Here is a 24,574-nt window from a genome sequence, read left to right as displayed (position 1 = left end):
TTATAATCAAGCAGAATCAGGGACGACAGCTAGTTGATATACAGACGTCGTCGTACAACACATACTCGTAGGTATACATGGCATGCCTGGTCGCCGGCGAAGCGCGAAATGACGCACGGGTTGATGGCCCTATAGCAATAATTAATTGTCTTAGATGTTATCGTCGTATATCGCGGCTTCATTTGTACGTGGCTTCGTCTTCTAGATAATGAACGTTCGTCTAACTTAAGTTATCTCATTAATTTGTTCGTACTCAGAGATGTCGCTTACAGTTTAAGTGACATTAAATCTGAGGTCTGAGGTGAGGTGAAACAAGTAAAGCTTATTACACTGTTCAAAAATATTTAGAGGATAAACATGTATGGAAATAATGTCTATTGAATGTCAGGCAGAATAGCTGCCAGCTAATGTAATAGTAAAATATACCATTGACTTTAAAAAGAGCAACTGTTGAGTTTCTTGCCGGCTCTTCTCAGCAGAACTGCCTTCCGAACCGGTGGTAGCTTTTTGTTGATATGTACAACAATGAATTTGAATTTGAATTTATTGTATTAGCGTAAATTGAGCGGGCGAAGCCACGATTGGGTTACTAATTAAAACCAAAGTGAAATCCAGGGAAAACCGCTTAGCTTTTATACTGACTTCTAACACACATTACTCTGTCATAAGAAACTATAAGATTATAAGGTAAATAATAGAAGAGAAACGCGCCGACATTGTGCAGGAAAGCATGGGAACAGAGAACACACCGCAAGAAATACGAATCTATTTATGTTCAAAGAAATATGCGAATGCTGACATTTTATAGCGTTTTGTTTAGATTTGATTGTATGAATGTTGATGGTTTTTAGGTACCTATGTACTTAAAATTTTTATAATACTTAGAATAATTCCTAGGTGTCAAGATACTGTGTGGAGGAAGTAACAGGGCGCTTTGTTCTTCCAAAGCGAGAAAATGAAAATAATTCAGTACAATTCCCTCGAGTGGGAATTGAATTGACGGCTATCTTGTTTATAGTCAGTTGATGCCGCACTATGCCCTATTAATATAATAAATAGTTAGTCATTAAAAGCGATATTGGGACGGATAAAAATGCAATATTATAAAGTCTTTAGACCACTCTTGTGAATTTTTCAACTCGGAGGCTGGTGCAGGTTCATTCCCAATCGTTCATTCATTTATTCATATATTTTTTTAATAAATATGTCTCAATTGTAACTATTTCACTTTTTTTATCACTTGTTTTTTTAGCTTCACGCCGTATCTCGCATTTAGCAATTAGCTTTTAGCATTAGCATTTAGTTTAGGGTAGAGAGAGGGTTAAGCACTCTGTTCTTCCAAATCTAAGACTTGGCGTGTTAAACGGCGAATCTCAGCATCACGTTTTATCTTGTTAGACCGAAGAAATTATAATAATTAATTAGCATTATTACTCATTATTTCCACAAAATAAAATAAAATACAAATTTTCTTATAAAAATGGATTATAATAAGTATAATATTTCAAGTAAAGAAGTTTTGAGATAAAATTAATTATAATAACTATAATTATTATTATAGTTGAAACAATGACAAACAAGAGCCGTGCGAACATATTTACATACAATGGATTAGCACACGACTTTGACTGAGTGCTGATAAAGCTGCTAAATGCACATTAAGATATATGTAATTACACCAAGTAATCGTTCTTACGAATCTGGTGTTGATTCTTATTTATGAAAAGGGTTTAAATTTTATTATTTATATAGATTTTTTTTATTATACCTATAGCGAATTTTTCTTTTTAAATGCCTTTTGCCTTGCCTTTGCCAATTTAAATCGTAGAGTGTTCAGACACTCCGTTCTCCATTTTTTGCTTAATCCTCGAGACGTTGGGAGTCGCACTTCGTCTTGCCACAACAGAGAAATAAATTGTTTTAGATATAATTATTTTCTCGAGTGGGGATTAAACCTACAATCAGTTTCCCAACTTCTTTTATACAATTTTCGTGACTCTTGAAGTAGCTTGAGCGGAAAAATGAAATTAATTTAAAATTAATTCACTATCATGAGTACAGAACGAACCCACAATCACACTCGTCTAATCTGCTGCACTACTATAGCCTCAGGTTTCTGCACATATATGTAATTATTTATTTTCATAATATGATGCCATTTAAAGTTAACCACAAGTTCCCTTGGCCGCGTCATAAAATTATAGTTTTCCATCGCCCGCCTGCTAACGCAATGTTACGAGTGAATTGAAAATGTCGTGACCCTAATAACAATGTGCATGTTTGCCATTTCCTTCACTTAAAGTTATTAAAGAGTTTGATTTTGAAATGAAACTGTTTAATTTCAATAATTGCGTATATTAAGAAGAATTCAGAAATAAAGGTTGACCGAGTCGTTTAGTCCACTTGTAACTATAGACTTAAGGGCAAGGCTTAAGATGAGCTTTACGCTTATATGAGAAATATTAAATATTAATTATACTTAACTAGGTTTTCTCTGCATTTGCAAAAAAATAAAAATATGTACCAATTAAGTTAAGAAAAAAAACGATTGAGCGTTCTCAACACGAATATTTTAGGGATTACAAAGTAGTAGTGTATATAATGAACCATAATTACGCATTAATTGAAGATAGAATGTACTACAGAATGTTTTTATATATCCGTTTATTAAAATATTAAGAACACCTTTCCTTTGACTGCTAGCGCTTACAAAAGTATTTTTTTTTTCGTTATATTAAACGTAAAAAAGTAGTCTATGCTATTAATGGTAAAAAAGTTTTCTCGCATAGTGGGCTAGGCAGAGCTGAGTGGCGGAACGCAACGTCTTGTTACAAGATCCAGAAAGGTACCCATGTGATATGGACCTAGAAACACTACCGCGAAATGTATGAGTTAGAAACAAACCCATATAAGTCAACACACACTCTTTGCCACTGCGCCATGATGGCGCAATTTAAACAACTATTAAAAAGACGTGTTAATAAGGGCGGGATACAGCGCTAGGATTAAGAAAAATGATATAATAATTTCTCCGGGTGGGAATCGAATCCACAATCTCCGCGCATACCGTGATGGCGTCTTAGAAATGCAGTGTTCTTATCACAAAATATGTGGCATACACATTACACGACAATACACATCTCTTAATAACCACAACAATAGAAAGGTTTACTGTTTCTTTTCTCACAGACGTCGTTAGTTGTTACATTCTATAAAAAATAGCTGTAACGGATTTATACAATAAAATTATACGTTTATCATCGAAAATGCTGTAAATCTAGCTTTTTGCTGAATTATAAGATTCTTTATAATGAACTAGTCGTGTCCCACAACTTTGTTTGTGTTGATTTTAAGAGGTAACATGGAATTTCTTCTTTTTTATTGGATACTTCGTTATTTTAATAGAATGGAAGCATTCCCTAACTTACCTACATGCCAATTTCGAATATTCGAAATTATACTAAATGATTTAGAATCAGTACCCACTAGTATTATTAACAAAAATCATTATTTAAGATCACTCGTGGTGTAGAGGCACCCTGCATTGTGCAAGAGAGCGTGAAGCTAAAAAAAGCGTCCAGTTATCATGTACAAAATTATTGTGGATTTGTCTTAAATATAGCGCGTTCCAACTAACTTATGTCGATGCTTATCAGAAATCATTCCAGGATATAAATAAAAATATACATTTTTAAATAACTTAACCACCATTATTATCTACTTAAGCTCCAAACAACATAAGTTAATTAGATGAAAAACTAGGAACTTTGATGTATATCGGGTGATTGTCCTAAGTTATCGTTGGTACGGAGTTGGGTTCCTGTTTGCATTCCACCACGCTCATAAAGCTAGAACAATGGCGTCGGTGCCGACCGTAGTACTTCCTGCAAGTGTGGTGGAAATTACTTCAGTCGAAATTCAATTTCATCGTCTAGGTATAACTTGGTGTGTTTGACGTGGCTTCAGTATTGTTTTTGTTACGCACATAGCAAGGTAGACAGAGGGAACCTCGGAACCTACCTAATGTTAAGACACTCCGTTCCCACTACGACACATTCGTTCCCTAGTTTCTGCTTAGTTCTAAAGCTATTGCGTGTGCTCAAAGAAGAAATGAAAGTGTTAAATATTTAATTTCATCGAGAGAGAATCGAACCTAGAACCATGCATGTGCCCGCCTCGCCTCAAACTCTTCTTCTTTCTTCTTTTGATTTTTTTGTTTCTCACGTTATCTATATATATAAAATCGAAAGGTTACTCACTCATCACGAAATCTCAGAAACTACAAGTGCTAGGAATCTCAAATTTTGCATGGGAGTTACTTATAGGACGTAGGTGCTCGCTAAGACGGGAATTTGTAATATTCGACTTCTAAGGGGTTGTTTTTGGGGTCGAAAGAAAGAAAGAACTTCGTTACTACAAATGCTAGGAGTCTCAAATTTTGCATAGACGTCACTAGGACGTAGTCATGGAGACAGAAATTAATAATAACATAGTTCACGCGGGTGAAACCGCGAGCGTGCCGCTAGTCTCTTATATGGCAAGGTAGGCAGTGGAAACCAAGTGTTAAAACATTCCGTTCTCTACTTTCCACTAAATTTTCGGAAGTCAACGCTACGCTTAGACTTCTTACTGCGATTGGTTATCGAACCTACAACCGTCGCATTTACAATGTAGACTCAGTGCCGCTGCACTAATCTCGAATGCAGAATGCAGTATGCAGTTCGCTTAATCAATTAGTTATAAATAAAAGACGGGTCTAACCACTAACTTGGATGTGTGGATGATGGACATCTGTCCTTAGTTCTCATGCAAACCCGTATTGAGGATTCTTGGCATTCCTTCTTTTAACAATATTGATTATTTTTTGTGCTTGTCACCTTTAAATGTGCATTTTGTTGCTAATATTGTGTTAAGTGCAAGTTAGTTTTTATTTGCGATTTTTATTTGGATTTGTTATAAGCTTCTGTTCTTTTTATTTGTTATTTGTCGGTCAATTTTTTAAGTTCTCGATGAATATTCCAAGCTGAATACGTTTTATTGGAGGCTAGTGGCTGTCAGCAACTTGGTTTTTGTGAAATATAATAGGTACGTTTTTTCCGTTTCGATAAATTTTCTCTGAATGTTCTCCTACAACCCTCAAGTAGGGTCCTTTAGAGCTGTCGAAGAGCAAAAGCTCGACAACAATAGGAGAGCTTAAAAGCCAAATGTCTACGGAAATACGACAGGTTGTGAGTTCGATTCTCACTCTAAGAAATGTAATATTTCATATTTTAATTTCCTCGCTCTGTTAACGAGGCAAACCGCAGCGTTGGGTTCTGCCACAAAGTGGGGAACAGAAAAACAGGTTCCCTCTGCGTATCGTGCTATATGCGGGATAGAGCGTAATGCTAAATAATAATTATATTTAAACACTAATTGTAGTCTCTGACGTGACTAGATACGATTAATGTAATTAACATGTAATACGCGAAGATTGGCGTCTTTCTAAAATGGACAAGGGGCGCCATTGTTATTGCAACATTCAATTATAACATGACAATATACTCGAAGCGACAAGCAGGCGACAGTACAATCGATTTTATCGCCTACGAATTAAGAGTTTTCTTAGTGATATAGGACTTCCTATAAAACAAATATAATATGAATATTTTTAATGTATATTATTCTTTATGGCTATTGTTATAGGGTATATATAAATTGAATTAATATATTTGTTAGGTTGCATCCTGTGCGCGTGCGCGGATGTGGCGTAATAAAACCATAAAGGATGGGAAGTAGCAGCCTTGTACTTATGTTTCGTAGGGGTCAAGTACTTTTAGCTATAAAAAGTTTAAAAAATAAAAATACAGTTTCACGCTTTTCCCGCATAGCCAGGTAGCAAGAACCTAGTGTCGCCATTTTCTGTTAAACTTACTTCTACAAATAGGAATCGAACCGGCTAACGTCAGACAGGCTGAAACTCACTCATGACTTTTTAAAAATTTATAATTATAAATGAATAATTATTCGTTAAGAAAACTTCTTTGTACATGTTTTTAGAGACGATATGTGTTGAGTGTAGGAATTCAACGCCACGCTTGTTCTTGTTACTAGAGCGGAGCAAATGAAGATAATTCGATCCCATGAACGGGAATCGAACCTATACCATATAACCTATTCATAATATGTTTATTTAATATTGTATTCATATAAGAATATATTTATAGAATTCAAATAAGACACAAATTTATTTTATTACACGCTAAAAATTAAAGCAAACGGTCGAAGCTTTTTTATAGATACCGTAATAAATTATCTGTCTTTATCTGTTTCCTCTATCTATTTCCTTTACAGATATTTAAAGAAATACTTTCTATAGTTCGAAAATTTCTTAAAAAAAAATAGATAAAGATTAAAAAACCCTCAGTAAATAAAACAAAAAAATTCTTGCATAGTATTATAATATTTAAAAGTGCTAGCGACAGAATATTGTTGATGGCACCTGTTGTAATGTATAATAATTAGTCTTACCCATTGTTTGACTTTGTCACCACACCTCTCGCGACCGCCGCCCGGTTACCACGCATCGACCAAACCTCTGTGCACGCACAAGAAATAGTCGAGAATCGAATCTGAATAATTTTATTCTAATTATAATTTAATAATAAATTAGGACGTATACTGTGCTACTTAATTAAAAAAAAAAAACAAAATAAAAAAAAATAATTATCGGTAATCTGTGACAGTTTTTTCTAATAACATTTAAACTGTCATTTTGACGTTTCCAGTGTTTTAAAGTGTAGTGAGGGGAATTTTTTAAGTAAACTGAGATGACCCCAGTGGGACTTCTGTTTAAAGTGAACAGGTGAGTTGTTTTGCATGCGTTTGTATACGTCTGGATACGTTCCTCTTGTTTGCTCTATTACATATATAGTGGCTGCAATTGTTTGACTTAAAACGGAAAGACATGTTTTCTTTAAATGTACAAGTACCTATTATATTGTTTAACATATTTAGTTTTGCTAGAATTCATCTTTTTAAGTATTTACAATAAGTTGATCTTTACTATTTTCTGCATAAACTATAGTATACCAAGGGAACCTAGTGTTACGACACTCCCCAGTGTGGGAATCAAATAAACAACCGTCGCGTTTACCAGCAGACGTTTTTTAACGTGTCGCTGCGACACAACGGGCTCAAATTGGCTGTTTTATATTAATGATAATTAAAATTACTTAACTAATCAATTGTCTCTTACACTTAGTGGTAAAAAATTAACTCCATATTTATAACTTTACATTATATCAACGAACATCACACCATTAATCTATTAAGTAAATAGCTTCTTAAATACTTACAAACAAAAATAAATAAATAAAACAATTCAAATGTATGTAAATCAATGACCAAATAGAAGTGTTTACAGCCGCGGAAGGACTGGTTTGCACGGAAGATCCGATTACTTGGGAACTAACGGTGATCTCGTTGCGATACCATAGCTGTCTATGGTAAACATGTTTAATGATTAGTTTTTATGTTTACATTGTGTTTCTTTTTCTCATTTATGCTCTGAAGAAGCAGACTGCGGCGTTAAGTTTAGTCGCTAAGTAGTGTTTTGAATTCATACGGAAAGCGAAGGACGGAGTGTCTTCTCACCGTTCAGGTCCTCTCCTATTTAAGTCTTCCTTTACTTTATAGGGATAGAACGTGAAGTTAAAAGAATGTTGCTTTACATCTGAATGATTACGGAAATTTTTTTCTTATAAAAGAAACGCGACAGGTTGTTGGTTCGATTTCCACTCGAGGAAAGGAAATTTTTTTTTATCTCTAACGTATAAATAAAAGCTGTTCAAATAAAAAAAAAATAGTTCTGTAATCAGTTTCACGCATTATCCCGCTTTTTTTAATTCAAAATTATAAAGTGAATATAAACGAGATAATACTTGAACTGAATCGGCTGACTCAGCGGGATTCGAACCCGCGCCTTTTATAGTCTAAGCAGTTGGTATTCTATTATCGCATAGAGATAGTTAAATGTTGCTCAAATTACCAAACAAAGTAAGTTTCATGTGTACAATAGAGGCCTTCTATTTCATAAGCTATCAAATGACTGTAACGCCGACTTATTTCTACAGAAACAGCGCTTTAAGACCACGCAGTAAATTTTTATCTAAAGTAAATTAAGTAAATACGTGTTATTAAATAAATATTGTGTTTTGTAATTTTTTATAGTCTTTTGAAGTTAGAACTATAGCTTTAATTCAGCCACTTAACACGCAATGCTTTGAGCATTTGGCGGAAAATGGGAAAAAGTAGTGTCTTAATGGGAACGGAGTGTTGTATCATTAGATTCCCATGTTCCCTCTGCCTACCTTGCTATGTGCGGAACACAGTGTGAGGCTAAAAAAGTTTCATAAATAATTTTAGTAGCTCATTGCATGCATGTATGTATGTTTGTATGTCTCTACATACATATATGCGCAGCAATTCGCTACGCTATGTGTGCCAATGAGATGCGGCATTATGCATTTATTAGGTACTGTCGACTTGCAACACTTTTTACTTCTTACGTAAACTATTTAGATTCTTTTAAGTAGATATATATGTTTGTATAACCGGGATATCGCTTGACCGTAACTTAGGTTTGTTATTGTGGGGAAGTGAATTATTTTTATAATTTTTATAGCTTCATGGCAAGTAATGTATACCGGATATGGCGAGGTAGGCAAGGGGAACCTAATGTTTAAGCATTTGTTAAGTTAAGACCCTTCATTACACATGCGAGACATTGCGTATTGAGTACTTGAGACATCGAACCCACGACCGTCGCCCTTGTAGCCAGACACCGCACCAACGCGCCACAAAGGCTCTTATTAAAGTTGCATTAATTAATATTTTTGCTTAACAATTCCTGTATAATATAAAATAGCTGCAGGCCTGATAAGTTAATAGTTTTCTTTTTTATTATTATTTTATTATTAACGAAGAAAGCGTGAAATAAAATATATCTGTTTATAATATAGCATAGAACATAATCAACGTCTTTATAATACATAGGTACTATAACTTTTAAACAGGCCTATAAGAGACCTTATTAGAGTTTAGCTTTTTCTCTTCTCAGCTTTTTAGCTTTACAATCAGCAAAATGGTGTATCTTGGCACATGAATTCCCTCTGTTTAACTTGTTTTGTTTTGATATAGGTTGAAGCTGAAGAAAAATGCCGCTTAGTCACTTATTATTCTGGAAATTTATTTTACAGATTATTTATTTTTTTTACTTTTTTTAAATATGAATTTATTACTATTGCCTGTAAAATAACCACTAAGCCACTATAGTATCTACGTTATGTATGTCAATACTATATAATGAGATTTGTTCAACGTTCACAGCTAGCTGTGGTTTGGAGGTACCCCGCTATGTGGTTTCTTTACGTACTCGGACAATCTTAGGTTACAACAGGTTCCTATGCGACTGATACCTTTAATAAGAACTAATAGAAAATAAGAGACTTAAACACTATTGTTTAGTGAAGATTGCTTTGAGATCTTTCTTTGCACCTTTTCTTAAAGTCCCCCTTACTGTTGTTGATGTTTCCAGTTTCCAGTTTCCTAGTTGATTCTTGGTCGCCTAACCACAAGATAGATAAAATACGTCTGTAGGTAATCAGATTTCTAAAGTAAATAGGTATATATATTTTTTCTTTTATGTTAGTAAATAAACGTAATAACCACACTATGTCGCAGCGATGAGTTCCATCACTCAACGCGCAGTGCTTCCAGTGTTCTGCGGAAAGTGGAGATCAGAATTGTCTTAATGGTAATGGAGTATCGTTACACTAAGTTACCAAGATAATTTTGCCTATATTGCTATGTGCGGGATACAGCGTGAAAGAACCTTATGTTAACACGATCTGCTGTTCATTTTTCGCTTATTTTTTAAGTTTTGAAGAATTTGAATTTGAATTCATTGTGTGTTGAGGGGTGAAACTCTGTACTGAACTGAGCAAAGCAAAGAAATAATTAAAATCATTCCCCAGAGTGAGAATCGAACCCCCCTCGATTACAGTCACACCTAACACCGCTGCGCCATGGCGACCCAAAAAGCTTTTTGTTATAATAATTCACACTAGAACAACATAATGGACTATAATTAAATTATATTAACTACGGATAAACACGATCTACATTAATAAATCATTTGGAGAGCACGCATGGCCGCGTCGATTATACCGATTATTAAGCAAAACGCTAGACCGGAAACACTGGTCACTCTGCACGGAGAGAGATGATCACGCGACAAAAAACACCGATATCTCATCCCGACAGCGTTCTGTACAGCATTTGTAATTGCATGTGTCGGTGGAACGTTTGCTGTGTAATTTGTTTGTAGATTTGCCTTTTTTAACTGTTCCTCTTGTAATGTGATGCTTGTAATGAAATGTGAATTATCTAATATGAATTTTCATAATGTAAAGTTGTGTTATACCTGTTAGTTGTGTCTATATATCTCTTTCGCCTCGTCCACTGTCATCAACCTCTTCATACAAGCCCACCAGGGAGTCCTCATACGTTTAACGTGGTCTTCCTCCAGTACCCTTGATACTGTTTTCGAAAGGCCAACTGAGGTCTCTCCATACCTCTCTTACCACTCACTTTTCCGTCATAAATCGTTTTTGCCATTCTTTCATCACTCATTCGTTCGACGTGCCCAAGCCAGGTGAATCAATTTAATAAATCTTTTTATAAATCTTACATGGACAAACACTGAACATTAGAATTTTATTATATTTATTAATATTTTTTTATATTTTTATTAAAGCATCAAATATTTTAATCCACATAACGATGGAATTCCTATACTGAAATTCCTATGCACATACATTGTGTACCTATTGCTAATTATACTTTACTAATTAAAAAAAATAGATAAGACTATCATATTGGTATGTAATAATTCGCATTTAAGCAGCAGTTTTACGACTGTAACGAAACTAGAACACAGAAAGAAACTCGGTTGTAGTACTATTTTTTTGTTACTTGAGTGTTTTTTTTCTAGTTTGCTAATAAAACGATAATTATACTATACGTTCCATTTGAGGCAACCCGTGGCGCACCATAGGTTCGATTCCCACGCGAGGAAACGAAATATTTTTTATTTTTTCGCTCTGATAACGAACTCGCAATGCCTTCTTTTCAGCAAGAAAAGGGAGAGTCGAACCTACAACCACTGCGTCTATTGCTTTGAAATAAGTGTAGTCGCCCAAAAACCTCGATCCATTTTTACACATCCATTTTTATTAAAATAAAAAATATCGATTCTTTCTAAGCTAACGCAGATCTAAGAATAATGTTAAACACTAGAAAAACGTAGTCCAATGATTGATATGCTGGTATAATCAGTTCGGCTCGCGTGTTCAACGAGAATGTATACATTTACACCTTTATTACATCTTTCATCTTTTTCGCACGTTTGTTAAGAAGAAATGACAACTTATATTGTTACTTAGCTGTATCACGCATTTAGCGGAGTAAGCAGAGGTAACCTAGTGTTATGATACTTAATTTTTCAATTTCCCCCGAATTTTTAGAGCCTTAGTAGTTGAAGTTCAACGCCGCGTTTTGCCCCATTAACAGAGTGAGGAAATGAGAATATACAATATTTAATTTATTCTACTGGCAATCTAACTCACAACCCGTCACGCTTACAGTCGCACTTCTGGTCACTACTTGTCTCCATATAAATATGGCTGTAGTTTAATCATAATTTTATTTTGTTGCAGCGAGGGTCTATTCACCAGTCCTGTGAATGCATCTCCCGTTGACTACGCTAAGGTAAGGATCTTAAGAATAATTATTAATCTATGCGTATTTATAATTTTGTGATCACATTTTTATCAAATTTTTAAAATGTTATTTCACATATGAATAATATATAGGTATATATTTTTTAAAATGTAAAATTATTTTAACGAATTTTATCCTGCATGTCTCTGCAGGCGGAAGGCAGGACAGAGGTTTTTATAACATTAGGTCCCCTCTGCCTACCCTGCTATATTGGGATACAAATACACTGTAAAGTTACGTTGTTGCATCATAAGTTAGCACCAAGACTGTAACGTCCTCTATATTTTAATACTCAACTTGGGTGGTCAAAGCTATAAAGCAGTTCATCCACCTGCGGCTAGATGGCGTTGTTTGTATAACATGCGCACGCGCACGCCGCGCCCGCAACAATACCATAATAACGTTTTATTGTACTTTAACGACCCTTAAAAGGAGACATAAACAAAAGATCAGATTTCTTTGCTGTTTATTTTTTAAGTAAATCTGGTAAAGGGCAAATAAAATATTTATTTCTACTTTAGCTTTTTAAAAGTTAGCTTTGTTACTATCGGGCTATCTTGTTTGTGTTATAATACTCCTTTTCCCCATATTCTGGTACAGGGGAAAATTATTCTGAATAAAGGCATTTTTCACAATCAATAATCGACGATTAATAAATTTATTTAATCTTGATAGTATATACCTCAACCTCAAATAAGTGATAAATTTAATAATATGAGTTTATAGATGTTTTTTTATTCCATGCTTCATATTTAATATGATTTTAATACAGATCCATGACCTTTAGATTTGATATCAATTTACCGCTGCCAAAAAATAAAAAAATAACAAAATCTAATTGGAATACATTTCCCAGAAGAAGAATTAACATTTCTAAATTCCGGACGTTATCTAACACGAATGTAATTGAATTTGAAATTACTGATTATAGGGGTGACAATAAAATAAACTGTGTTATTATACAAGAAAGATATCTTTACCCGGTATCCTGTATATGGCGGGGCAGGTAGGGGTATTTTAGTGTTAAGAGACTCCAACCCTCACTTTCCGCCTTTTTTTTTTAAAAGATTAAAGAAAATATTGTGTGTTGAGTGGCAGAATTCAACGTCGAGCTTTGTCTTGTGACCAGAATGAGAAAATGAAAATAATAGCCATTTTTAATTATATTTCATAATGTCTGTGTAAGTTCGTAAATAAGTTATGCGTGGAGAACAGAGTTTCCTAACACTAGGTCCCCTTTGCTTACTCTGAAGCTTAACAAAATCTGTAATCCCGTAAAAATCATAAGTTTTCCCGTTGTACATTTTTTAATACTCTATTTTAATCTCAATTGGCAACCCTAGCTTCGTGTGAATCGTTTACGCGTGCGCGGAATCCATACATTTTGTATCGCCGCGAATTGTTCAAAACCATCGTATATTTATGTGAAAAACACAAATGGCCATGGGAATTGGAAACTATGTAATGAATAGAGTCACGAACAGGTCATCACCGTTATATAGGAATCTTAGAAAATGTTTATTGTTTATATGTTCTATGAATTGCGGATATGTGCGCTTTTTTTAGATTTAAGCTGTATTCCGCAGCGAGGTAGGCAAAGGGAACCTAGTGTTAAGGCACTCTGTTTCTCATTTCCCATATTGACACTACACGTTGAGTGGCGGAAATCAACGTTTCGTTTTGTCTTGCCAGAGTGTTGCATCTATTTTATTTATACGATGATGTTGACTTACAGATATGACGTATTTATTCTCTTGACAAAATCTCTATAAGATTCTAAGAAGTGAAACATAAAAACCACTCTTATGATAACACTAATAGACCCCATAAAGAAATTCTTTCTCAAGTCGTGACAAACACAGAAACTAAATGATCGTTAATAATAAAAATTAATTACGTATTTTTAATTTTATCATTTAAGACTCGGTGTTGTGGGATCGAATCCCACGCGGGACAAAATTATTTAATATTTTCATTTTCTCGTTAGAAGACAAAGTCTGACATAGAGCTCCACGTAATATCTAAGAATTTGGTTCCCTCTATCTACCCTATTGTATGCGTTATATTCACCCTGTATATGGATACAGCTGAATATAAAAAAAATATGTTGCTATGCTCATAGTATATACAGAAAAATATAAATAAAAAGTAAGGGATTAGCAACAGTCAGCGGTCATAAAACAAATCTAACACGCTTTTTTACAAGGTCGCTTTAACCATTATTCTTCACTTTAGTAAAATTAAAAAAAATATGCTACAGTATTTAATATTTTAAAGTGTTTTTCTACACCAATAATAGAAAAATATTATGAAAAACGAAAATTTTAAATTAGTGGGGCTCAATCTGGTGCAAGGGTACGGGTTTAACGGGATTAACCATACAAACATTAACAAAGGCTGCCCCGCGGGATAAAGTGTGAAGCATGATTTAGAAATTGATGAATAATAAGGTATTCTAACCATTCTTTCTTCGCTCTGCTGTCGAGGCAAAGCTCGGTGTTGACTTCCACTCAACAAGTAATGCCTCCAGAATTCGGCAGAATGTGGAGAGCGTCTTTACCTATATCCTTCTATCCATATGCTCCTTCTACCTATTCTGATAACTGTGGGATCCAGCGTAAAGCTGAAAAAAATTTAGTCTTTGATACGTAGTGCTATTCATGAACTTGAATGATCTCATTACCACACATTTTCATCTTTTAAGAATTATTATTATTATATTATATTTTATTATCCACAGCATATTTAACGGAACGAAATCAATTAAACTATCTAAAATATGAAAAAAACCAAGAAAATTGATAAAAGTATAAAATATCTAGTAAAGAAATATGACGTTTTGGCACGACTGCGTAAGTGTCATTTACCCCGCGTCGCGACCTTGCAATGCTAACCGGTTGTGTTGTCGTTGCTCCGTCTCTGTCTAATTACATAGTGTTGTGTTGTTGTCCCTTTCACACGTGCAAAGTTATACTTTGTAGGGGACTGGGATTGTTTTTTTTTTTTATTTTTTGTTTTTTTTTTGTACGAGATTTCCTGATTTTGATTGTTTGTAAATATAAAATATAGAAATTAAATAAAATATAATAAATATTACTATTATATTTTTTTACAATAATTTTTAATTTGGTACTGATTAAAAACATATTATTTTAATTTGGCTACCAATGCTTTCAATTTTCGCTCATTCAATAATATAAGTATATGATTTCTCCGTGGTGCAGAGTCTGAATGTAAGTACGGCGGTTGTGGCTTCAATTCCCATTGGAGGTAGTGAATTATTTTAATTTGTTCGTTCTTGTAACAAGACAAAGCGCAGCGTTGAGTGCCGCTACTTACTCGTAACGCCTGGAAAATTGGCCGGTGTCTGGCGAATAGAGTGGCTTACCACTAGGTTCCCTTTGTCTACCATAATATATGCAAACAACAATGAATGTATCACGACGTCATCACAAGCAAGTAATAGTTACTAGACGCGGGTCGTGAGAACCGGTGCTACAGGAACTAAATTGCTCACATATAGATAACTTCGCCGTTTAGTAAAAGCTTAGGAAATACATGTATATGTTAGTTGCTTTTAGTTTAACTTTATGTATGCGCTCATTTTGTATGAAATGAACTACTCTTTTTTCTGATTTTTTTTGTGAAATACCTATTAATTTTCACTTTTCAGATTTTTTCCTTTATTTCTATTCTAAGTTCTCACTTCATGCCAAATTTCATAACTATAGGTAGACTGGAAGTAGCTCATAGGTTTTGATTATGCGATTTTCATACAGTAAAAACAATGCATAAACGCACGTCTTTTGATTGAGTTGATTTAGAAGCTTAATTTTTTCTGTAGTATAAGGGGTGGTAGGCTTGAACATTTGATATTAATTTCAGTTTGATACCTTTACGCGATCCCGAGATCAATTGTCTTGACAGACGGACAGACAGACGACAAAGTGATCCTATAAGTTATGTTTTTTTTTAGTTACGAAACCTTAAAAAAACTGACGATAACATATTTAAAATTTAAGCTAATACATAAAATTTGTTTGACAAAGAACAGCTGCACTTACACTATTCAACAAAGAGGTGATATAAGATTATTCATGTTTAACTAGGCAAGTAGAAACTCGATCTTAAACTAGAAACTACCCCATTTACCCCTTTAATATTAAAATTTATTATAAATTCAATCGGGATTTGAACTTGATATCTCACATCAAGCGTGAAAACGGTACAATGAGCGTATACGGTTACTTAAATCTTTTATGTGAATCAATTGACTACCAATGACAACAGAGTTTTTTTCTCATATTTTCTATAGAATTTTTGAGTAACACCATCGTTGCGTGTTCAGTGGAGCTCAACGCCGTTCTTTGTCTCAACAGAATGGGGAAATGATAATAATAAAAAAGAAGCACCTTTGCGCTTTTCTTCGGATAGCAATATAGGCAGAGAGAGAGAACCTAATGTTAAGACAACCCAGCGTTGCGCTTCGTGTAATAGAACAAGGAAATGAAAAAATATAAATAATTAATCCCCTCGAGTAGGCATCGAACCCACAATCATCGCGTTTACAGTCTATCGCTATTCCACTGAGCTACGACGGCCTTTTTTACTTTATAATATTAGTATAGAAACAAAACAAAGGCTGTCGTACATCAAGACATGCGTACAATAAATAAATATTTAAGTCCACCTCAATAGAATGATTCAGATCACATCTAACAAGAGATGCTATCTCATGTATTACGTATTTCGACGTTAATAAATTCTTTAACATTTCCCTTAGGACTTTAGGGTGGTTGTACACGAATATTGATTGCTGTTCCCACATATAGTAGAGGGGACAGAGAGAATTTAGTGTTTAAACACTTTGTTTACCGCTTCTTGTCCAATTTTGAAGACATCGTGTAGGCCAATAGAACATTTTCGTTTCCCACTTTCCCCTGTATTCTGAAGGCTTGGTCTTGTTACCAGAAAATGAAAATAAGTGATTCCCCCATGGGAAGCCGATAGCAGTCTAGTTTATAGTCATTCGCTGTACCACTGCGCCACGATGGCCTCAGATTTTGTTTTAAATAATGTATTTTTTGGAGGAAACTTAAGAAGTATGTGAATTAATTTATTTTTTTGTAATTTTTGGAAATTAAAACATTAAGTACTCTAGGTATATTATATATAAAGATTTATTTTATTAAAAAAATATTTTTTAAAGAATAGTACTAAATAATTAGTAAATTTTAGTTTTTAATATTCTAGTAAATGATAATAAAAATATATATAACATGTCAGCAATGACCCTAAAAAATGAAAGATTAATCTATCCAAACGCCGGGTTCACTGGCCCGCTCTGAAAGGACCCAAAAAAGGATATTCATAAAGGTTTATAGGATAGCTTTTATTCGTTCCATTTTAATGTAAAACAGCTGTAAACAATTGTGGGGACGCGAAGGAACCCCGATGACCGTTTGACATGTCCCTATTGAAATTAAAAACTTTAAAAAAAGATAAAAGATCTTTATAGAAGCTCTTTGTTGATAGTGAAATGGGATCAGAGATATGGAGTCATTATTATATTAATATGTATGTAGATTATGATTTAACTATCTAACTGAGGGTTTGTTGTGAGAACTACTCGTATCTAAGCGTGTTTTAGAAGTGAATTCAACCATGTATGTGGTAAGACTATGTGCGGCGTTGTGTTCCGTCATTTAACGCGTTACTAATTTCGGCGCAGAATACTTGGTTCTTGTGCTAATCTTATTTTGGCAGACCTAACGGGAAATATATAATTACATTATATACAGCCAAAAAGTAGCATAACTTGGATTCCATAGTCCTTTTGTTTAAAGATCCTACACGTTATACATATATTTGATGATCTCCAATAAGAAATCATTTAATTCTATAAATTAAAACGTCATTACTTGCGTTATCGCTCTTTCTCACGCTGGAATTTAGTTTAATGTAAGATAATCCCCTTATCTATACATATGATATGTCAAAATGTGGGGACTTGAGTGATAGTGTTCTTTACAAGTATATTTTAGTAGTGTTTTGTTGAGGAATTCCCAATGTAGCTTCACGCTGTATCCCGCACACATCAGGTAGTTTAGATGTTTACCTAATTTAGCTTTAATTATAATCTACAAATTATATCTATTAGCTAGTATATAACAACACATTAATCACTCTACACGTAATATCTAGAAAATAGGAAGGGCAGACGGAGTGTCTTAACACTTATTCCTTATGCCTCCTCCGCTTTTAGGGAGTTATTTTTAAATTATATAAAGGGATATTTCAAAAGTATTTTTACATACAAAAATATATTATCTATATCTAAACAAAGCCCTTTCATTGCATACCAACGTCAGCTTAGTTGAACGCGTTCCAGATATATGCTTACTGAATCATACCAACAGCCATAGGTCACGCGTTTGATTCTTTTGTACGAAGAAAGTTGCTCGGATGTTTCTATAACATGTTTGATGAACGATTTAAATGGAACGTATTATTTTATTATTTTTTAGCTTCAAGTTGTATCCGCTATGTATGTAATATTGAGAGTATTTTTCGCCGAATTCTTGAGGCATTGCGTGCTGAGTGGCGTAACTCAACACCGCGCTGAACCTCGACTCCATAGCGGAGAAATGAAAGCATTAAATATTACATTTCCTCGAGTGGCAATCGAACTCACAACCTGTAGCGTTTATAGTACCACGAATAGCACTTTGCTGAGTTCTCAAAACGTATAAATAATATTATTTTTCATACATTTAAAAATATTTTTAGACTAACCCTAAAGTGACAAGTAACATTTTGAGGCGTCAAGAAGCCATAGCGTTTAGAGCGTCCAATAAATAGTCCACGTGATAGATTATGATTACTTCAGATAACTAGAGTATGGTGACCATGTGTTTTTGTTAACTTGTTCTATTATTATATAACACGTAATAAAAATGGAACCGAATGTCTTAACACTAGGTTACCCTATGCCTATTTTTAAAATAATAAAAACAATCGAATTATATTATAATAATGAATTAATATTTTATAAGGCAATATTACAAAGGTTCAGATATTAGCAGAATATTTTTTTTTATATTTGATCTATAATTTTAAGTACTTAGAAAACAATAGCTTTAGCTATGGTCTTTATTTAAAAACATTGTGAAGATTATATCTTTTTTTTAATTTTTTAATATGATATTTTTATGTTCATTTCGAGGACAATCGTGACGCAGGAGCACAAGCTTGCCACTCTTAACACTTTGGTTGTGGGTTCGATTCCCATTCGGGAAAGGAAATATTTAACATTCTTAAGTTTCTCATTCTAATGAGGAGGACAAGAGTGGCGTTACGTGAATGTGACGTGAAGCTAAAAAACATTTAATACAAACATGTGTATATAACAACGGCAAAGACAAATCGACAGAAATTAAAGACACGTCTAAAATGACTTACTGAGACACACTTAAAAGTTGAATGTATGGTGCACCTACTCTACCTATGAAACATTATGTGACAATGTGATAGATTCCCCCATATACAATTCGAAACGTTTTGTTTGAACATGTCTGATTTATAACACATCATTAATCCACGTTATAAATATGGAGGTTATAAGTGCTCCAACTCTATTTATTCATCTCTACAGCCGTTTTTGATGGTACCTCATAATATGGTCTTTATGGGAGTCATTTTTAAATTATTGTAACTTAATGTACTTTTGACCGTTGGGAAATACAAAGGAAGTTATGGTTACTATTAAAATGAGTTGGTCATAGCTCATAAGTCATTTTGTCGAGCTCTACGTTGGACATTCATATAATAGAGGACCTTGTGGCGTAGTGGGGTAGCGTTTAACTGCAAACGTCAAGGTTATGGGTTCCAACCGCACTGGGGGGAATTATTAATAGTTAAATATTGTTATGTTCCCGCTCTATTAAGTTAAAAGAACCTAAAATTCGGCGAAAAATGGGGAACGGAGTGTCTAAGCACTAAGTTTCCTCTGCCTACCCTGCCGTGTGTAGAATACAGCGTGGGGATGAAAAAATATATATACTTCGTAAGTTACTATATACAACGCACTGGCTCTGCGTTGAACTCTTTACCTTGGAGATACTCAAAAGCTCGTATCAACTATAGCATTTTAATACGTTTTTAAACGTTCTTCTATTTTATAATTGCGACACTGTCTTTATTTAGCCATTAGTCACACAATAACTACTGGAACGACTTAGCTGAGTTGATGAGATTTTAGTTAGTTTTTATATACTAAAAGTATAGATAATAGTTTATAAACTAGTATATTAAAAGCTAGTATAACTTTTAAATTTCAAATAATAATAAGTAATTTAAAGCAAGAAAATAATTTTTCTGTTATTTTATTCCATTTCTACTTATTATTTCTTTGTTCATCATGATTAAAGAAGTAATAATTTATTTTTTTCTCCATGTGCCCCGAAAGTGAGATACAGAATGTCTTAACACTATTTATCTGTAAAATATATAAAATCTAATAAGCGTTAATTTTAAATACCAATTTCAAATATATTTAAACCACAAGCAGTATTTACGTAACACAGATTGACCTCATGTTTCTTACACCATTGTCTGTCACTAATGAATAATTCAGATGAATTTTGAGTTGAAGCCGTTTGTTAGTCCACTGACTGACGACTTTAAATGGTTTTAGATCGAAACTTTACAATTTGTTTAGGTGGTTTTTTTTCTGTTGTTGCTTAATATTCTATATGTGGTTCTTATTGTTGAAGAAATTTGTAGCTTTTAAAGTTCGTTATTCTTAAAACGCGGTGTTGAGTTCCGCTACACAAACAACGATTTTTTTTAATTGCTTGTCGATTTATCTATTATATTGATAAGCTTTAACAAAAACTGATTGTAATTTCAAAATGTTCATGTTCTTTTGGGAACATTCTTATATCATTTAGATCCTGAGAGTAATTTAGATGAGAAGCTTTATAATTTCATAGTAAAAGCGGGCGCAGTCACGAGCAGGTCGCTAGTCTCATATAAAATTACAGTATTTTTCAAGGTCGATTGGAATTGCCTATAAATTCGTTATGATTACATTTTTGTGGGACTATTACAACTTTTATAATATGTTGGTGCCAGGTAAGAATATCAAGTTTTAATAGTTGGCGCAGTAGTTTTATCCTCGAATGTATCCCAAATCTTGGGACATGTAGAGGACGATCTAAATCTAGTTTTAAGGTAGTCTTTTTACGTTGGTTCTTTTTTTATCAAGAAAATATTTACCTTTTACCTTTTTTAGCTTTACGCTGTTTTCGTAAACTTAATGTTAAGACATTCTGTTCCCAATATGACAGTCTCCGTTGAGTTCTGGAGGTATTGTGTGTTGAATGGTGGATCTGAACGCCGCAGGATTTATAGCATAGTTAAAATATAGTAGAATATGTTATTAAGCTGGTGAGGTCTAGGGATTCTAAATAACTGTGAACGTGATGGACGAGATTCGATCCCCACACGGAAGAATTATTGTATTTTAAACCTTGCTTATTCAACAGGTATGCGGAAGGAACCTGAAAACCTTCCCCCCTGGCACTTTTCCCTCGCTCCCAGAGTGAGATTTAATATTTTCTAAGGATCATTCAATATTCAATATTATTATAATATCGTGACAATAACTCCTATCTTAATTTTAATATTATCTTTAAATACATAATTGTTAACAAATCATAAAATTACTTCCATTCGCTACTGGCAGGTGTTTTCACCAGATTCCTATAGGTACATACGTACGAGTGTACGACCACTTTAGTTAGCTAAAGGCTGTAAAGGTGAGATCGAAGGCAATGATTGCAGCTGGCAGCACATCTGGCGCAAGGTGCTTAGCACGCTTATTTCTGGACACTGGTACATTTTGTATGGAAAAATCATTAAAATATTCATACAATCAATCATTTTATTGATGGCTTATGGTGTAGTCTTTAATATCTGCAGATGCTGCGTGTTTCAAATTGTAGTGATTATTATTTTGTTCTTAGTATCTCGCTATATCCCGCATTTAGCTGAAAGGGGAAGTTAAGTTAGTCTCAATTTTTTTTGTCTACCAGACTATGGTAATTAATGTAGCTTATTCCCCGATGCGGGGATCGAACCACAACCATCTACTACGGATAAAGCACATACTTATAGGAATATGTATGTATCTCATTATAGTAGTAATTATCTTCTTTTTACGGAATAAGCGGAGAGTGGATTATTTATTCACTTAAAATTCCGTCGTGTCACAGTATTTGATTGTAAATGCGACAGTTGTGGGTTCGATTCCTACTAAGGGAAATTGAATTATTTTCCATTCCTCGCTCTGACTAAGACGCGCGTCTATCTCCACCTCAAAGGCCGGCAACGCACCTGTAGCTCCTCTGGTGCTTCACGGGGTCGTGGGCGACGGTGATCATCATCGGGTGACCCGAACGCTCGTTTGCCTTGTCCTTTTTCCATAAAAAAAAAAAAAAGACAAAGCTATATGGACTTCCGCATTCCGTTCTTAAAATGCAATGTCTCGAAAATTGAGCGACAAGTGGGGAACAGAGTCACTTTACTCTAGGTTCCCTTTGCCTACCTTCCTACTAAAATTATTCATATGTACAAAAAAATATATTTCAAAGATATTTAACAAGTTGCACCAACAAGTGTCGGCTTTATTAGAAAGCTACGCATTTCGAATCAATTTATAACGAAAGTTCGCACCGTATTGAAAACATCTAACAAAATCTCGGCAGTTTGCGAGTGAAACTAATCGAAATGCAAAAGACTGTAGCGGTTCTAAAGAAAATAAATTATTTACATTGTGTGAATTTGAAACACTTAAATTTTATTATTATTTTATTAATTTGTATAAATACATATAATTTAAATTATGAATGAAATGAAATCTTGAATTGTCTATAGCCCGCACATAGCTTAGAAACTTGGGAACCTAGTGTTAAGACACACAACATCCACTTCCCTAATTCCCATCGAATTCTGGAAACATTGTCTATTGAACGGTGGAACTCAACGCCGCGTTTCACCCCGACATCAGAACTAAGAAATCATTCAGTCAGTCATTCAAACAAGTAGAATTCGAATCCACAACCGTCACGTTTAAAATCACATGCCTGTGTCCCAGCACCAAGGCGGCCTCAGTAAATACTTCTAATACATAAATTAAGATGTGAATTTCAGTATTATCTTCTTATCTTTTGATATAAACAATAATTCGTTAGTGTAATACTAACATGCAATTTCATTCATAAGTCTCGAGATAGACTAGGACCCGGCAAGGTCGGACCGCGGACATGTTACAACTTGTCGAAAGTGGCTCTGACGAGTAGGTACGTTAAATACTTGTTTTAATATATCGAGTTACGTTTTGCTGCCTCCACCTGTCTCTTGGCAGTTGTTGAATGTGGAGAATGTGGAGAAATTATTAAGTTTACAAAAAAACATGGTTTTAACATTTTATATGTTGCTAAGGATAAAAATGGAAATTACAGTGGTAACTGGTCTCATGAAAGTTTCGAGAATTTCGTACATTGCCTATGTGTAATTTTTTAGGCAGAGGGAACTTGGGAATCCAGTGTTAGGATACTCCGTTCCCATTAAAAGAAGTGATTAACGCAGTACACTAAGTTTCAAAAATAGTAAGTAATAAAATATTTATTAGTGTAAATTAGACCTTAAAAAAGAAAAGGACGTTCAGACGTCGATAAAAATTAAAATTATCAAAAAAAAAAAACGAAAACGAGTCTATAAAAAGCAGTGTAGACAGGGAGAACCTGGGAACTTAGTTTTAAGATACTTCTTTTCCCCAAACTTTAACTAACTAGATGTATGTAATACATATATTGATTATTATATTTAGTGATACGTTCTAGGCTTCTAAATAGCGTGCAGTCGTCGTGAGGCGAACGTACGACCTTGCGAGCGCACCGGCTACGGTCTTTACAATTGACATTTAGATATTTTTATATTTTATCACTGAAAATGGTTTAGTGTTTAATTAGTAATTTTGATTTTATTATATTAATTTGTTTCGACATATTTGCAGTCTCTTTCTCGTTAGTCTCTTAAGCCCCTTTTTTACAGCTTCACGCTTTTATTTCGCGTAACTAGGCAGAGGGTCCTCCTCAATTCCCGCATTTTGTGGACTGCTGTATATCCAATTATATTATTGGATATATTTGGCGAATATAAAATTGATTTAACATTCTAAAGGTGTATTTAGTTATTTAGTTAAAACGATAAAATAAATTGGGCCATCGTGGCGCAGATTCAAAGCGTGTGAGTATGAACAACGCTATGGGTTCGATCTGGATTCTGGGTTCGAATCTCGTTGGATTTTAAGAACCGCGTGCTAATCACAAAATTTAAAAAATAAATCAGCTTCAGATTGTATCATGTATATAGCAGGGTAGGCAGCAGAAGAATTTTTCGAGGCATTGCGTATTGAGCGACTTTTGCCTTGGTGCACAGCGAAGAAAGGAAAATATTAACACTAATAATTGAAATACTTAACCGATGCAATGTGAACTCAAAAAAAATGATATCTTACACAAACGAGCAACAACTAACTAACAAAAACCAACATTTATTCATTCTGTCACCGTACAATCATTAGAAAAGGAAAAATATTTATCGCCAGTAACGGTAGTGCCTAAACAATTGAGTGGTGCAGTGAAGTGCTGGGAACGTAACAAAAAAAGTACAGAACCGATAACAC

General features: G+C 34.1%; 1 protein-coding gene across 1 annotated transcript in view; it reads left to right on the top strand.

Moving 5' to 3' along the window:
- The first annotated feature begins 6,539 nt into the window (after nt 1–6,539).
- Traf4 (TNF receptor associated factor 4) overlaps nt 6,540–24,574 on the top strand; it is a 65,629-nt gene continuing 47,594 nt past the window's right edge. The window contains exons 1-2 of the mRNA XM_085204882.1: nt 6,540–6,844; nt 11,760–11,811. Coding sequence (XP_085061008.1) covers nt 6,810–6,844; nt 11,760–11,811 — 87 coding nt within the window. The 5' untranslated portion in view covers nt 6,540–6,809. The remainder of the gene's footprint in view (nt 6,845–11,759; nt 11,812–24,574) is intronic.

The sequence above is a fragment of the Heliconius melpomene genome, chromosome 20, assembly GCF_056956725.1.
Source record: "Heliconius melpomene rosina isolate 202511_hmr_F chromosome 20, ASM5695672v1, whole genome shotgun sequence".
NCBI lineage: Eukaryota > Metazoa > Arthropoda > Insecta > Lepidoptera > Nymphalidae > Heliconius > Heliconius melpomene.
This window is presented reverse-complemented; position numbering and strand designations above follow the sequence as displayed.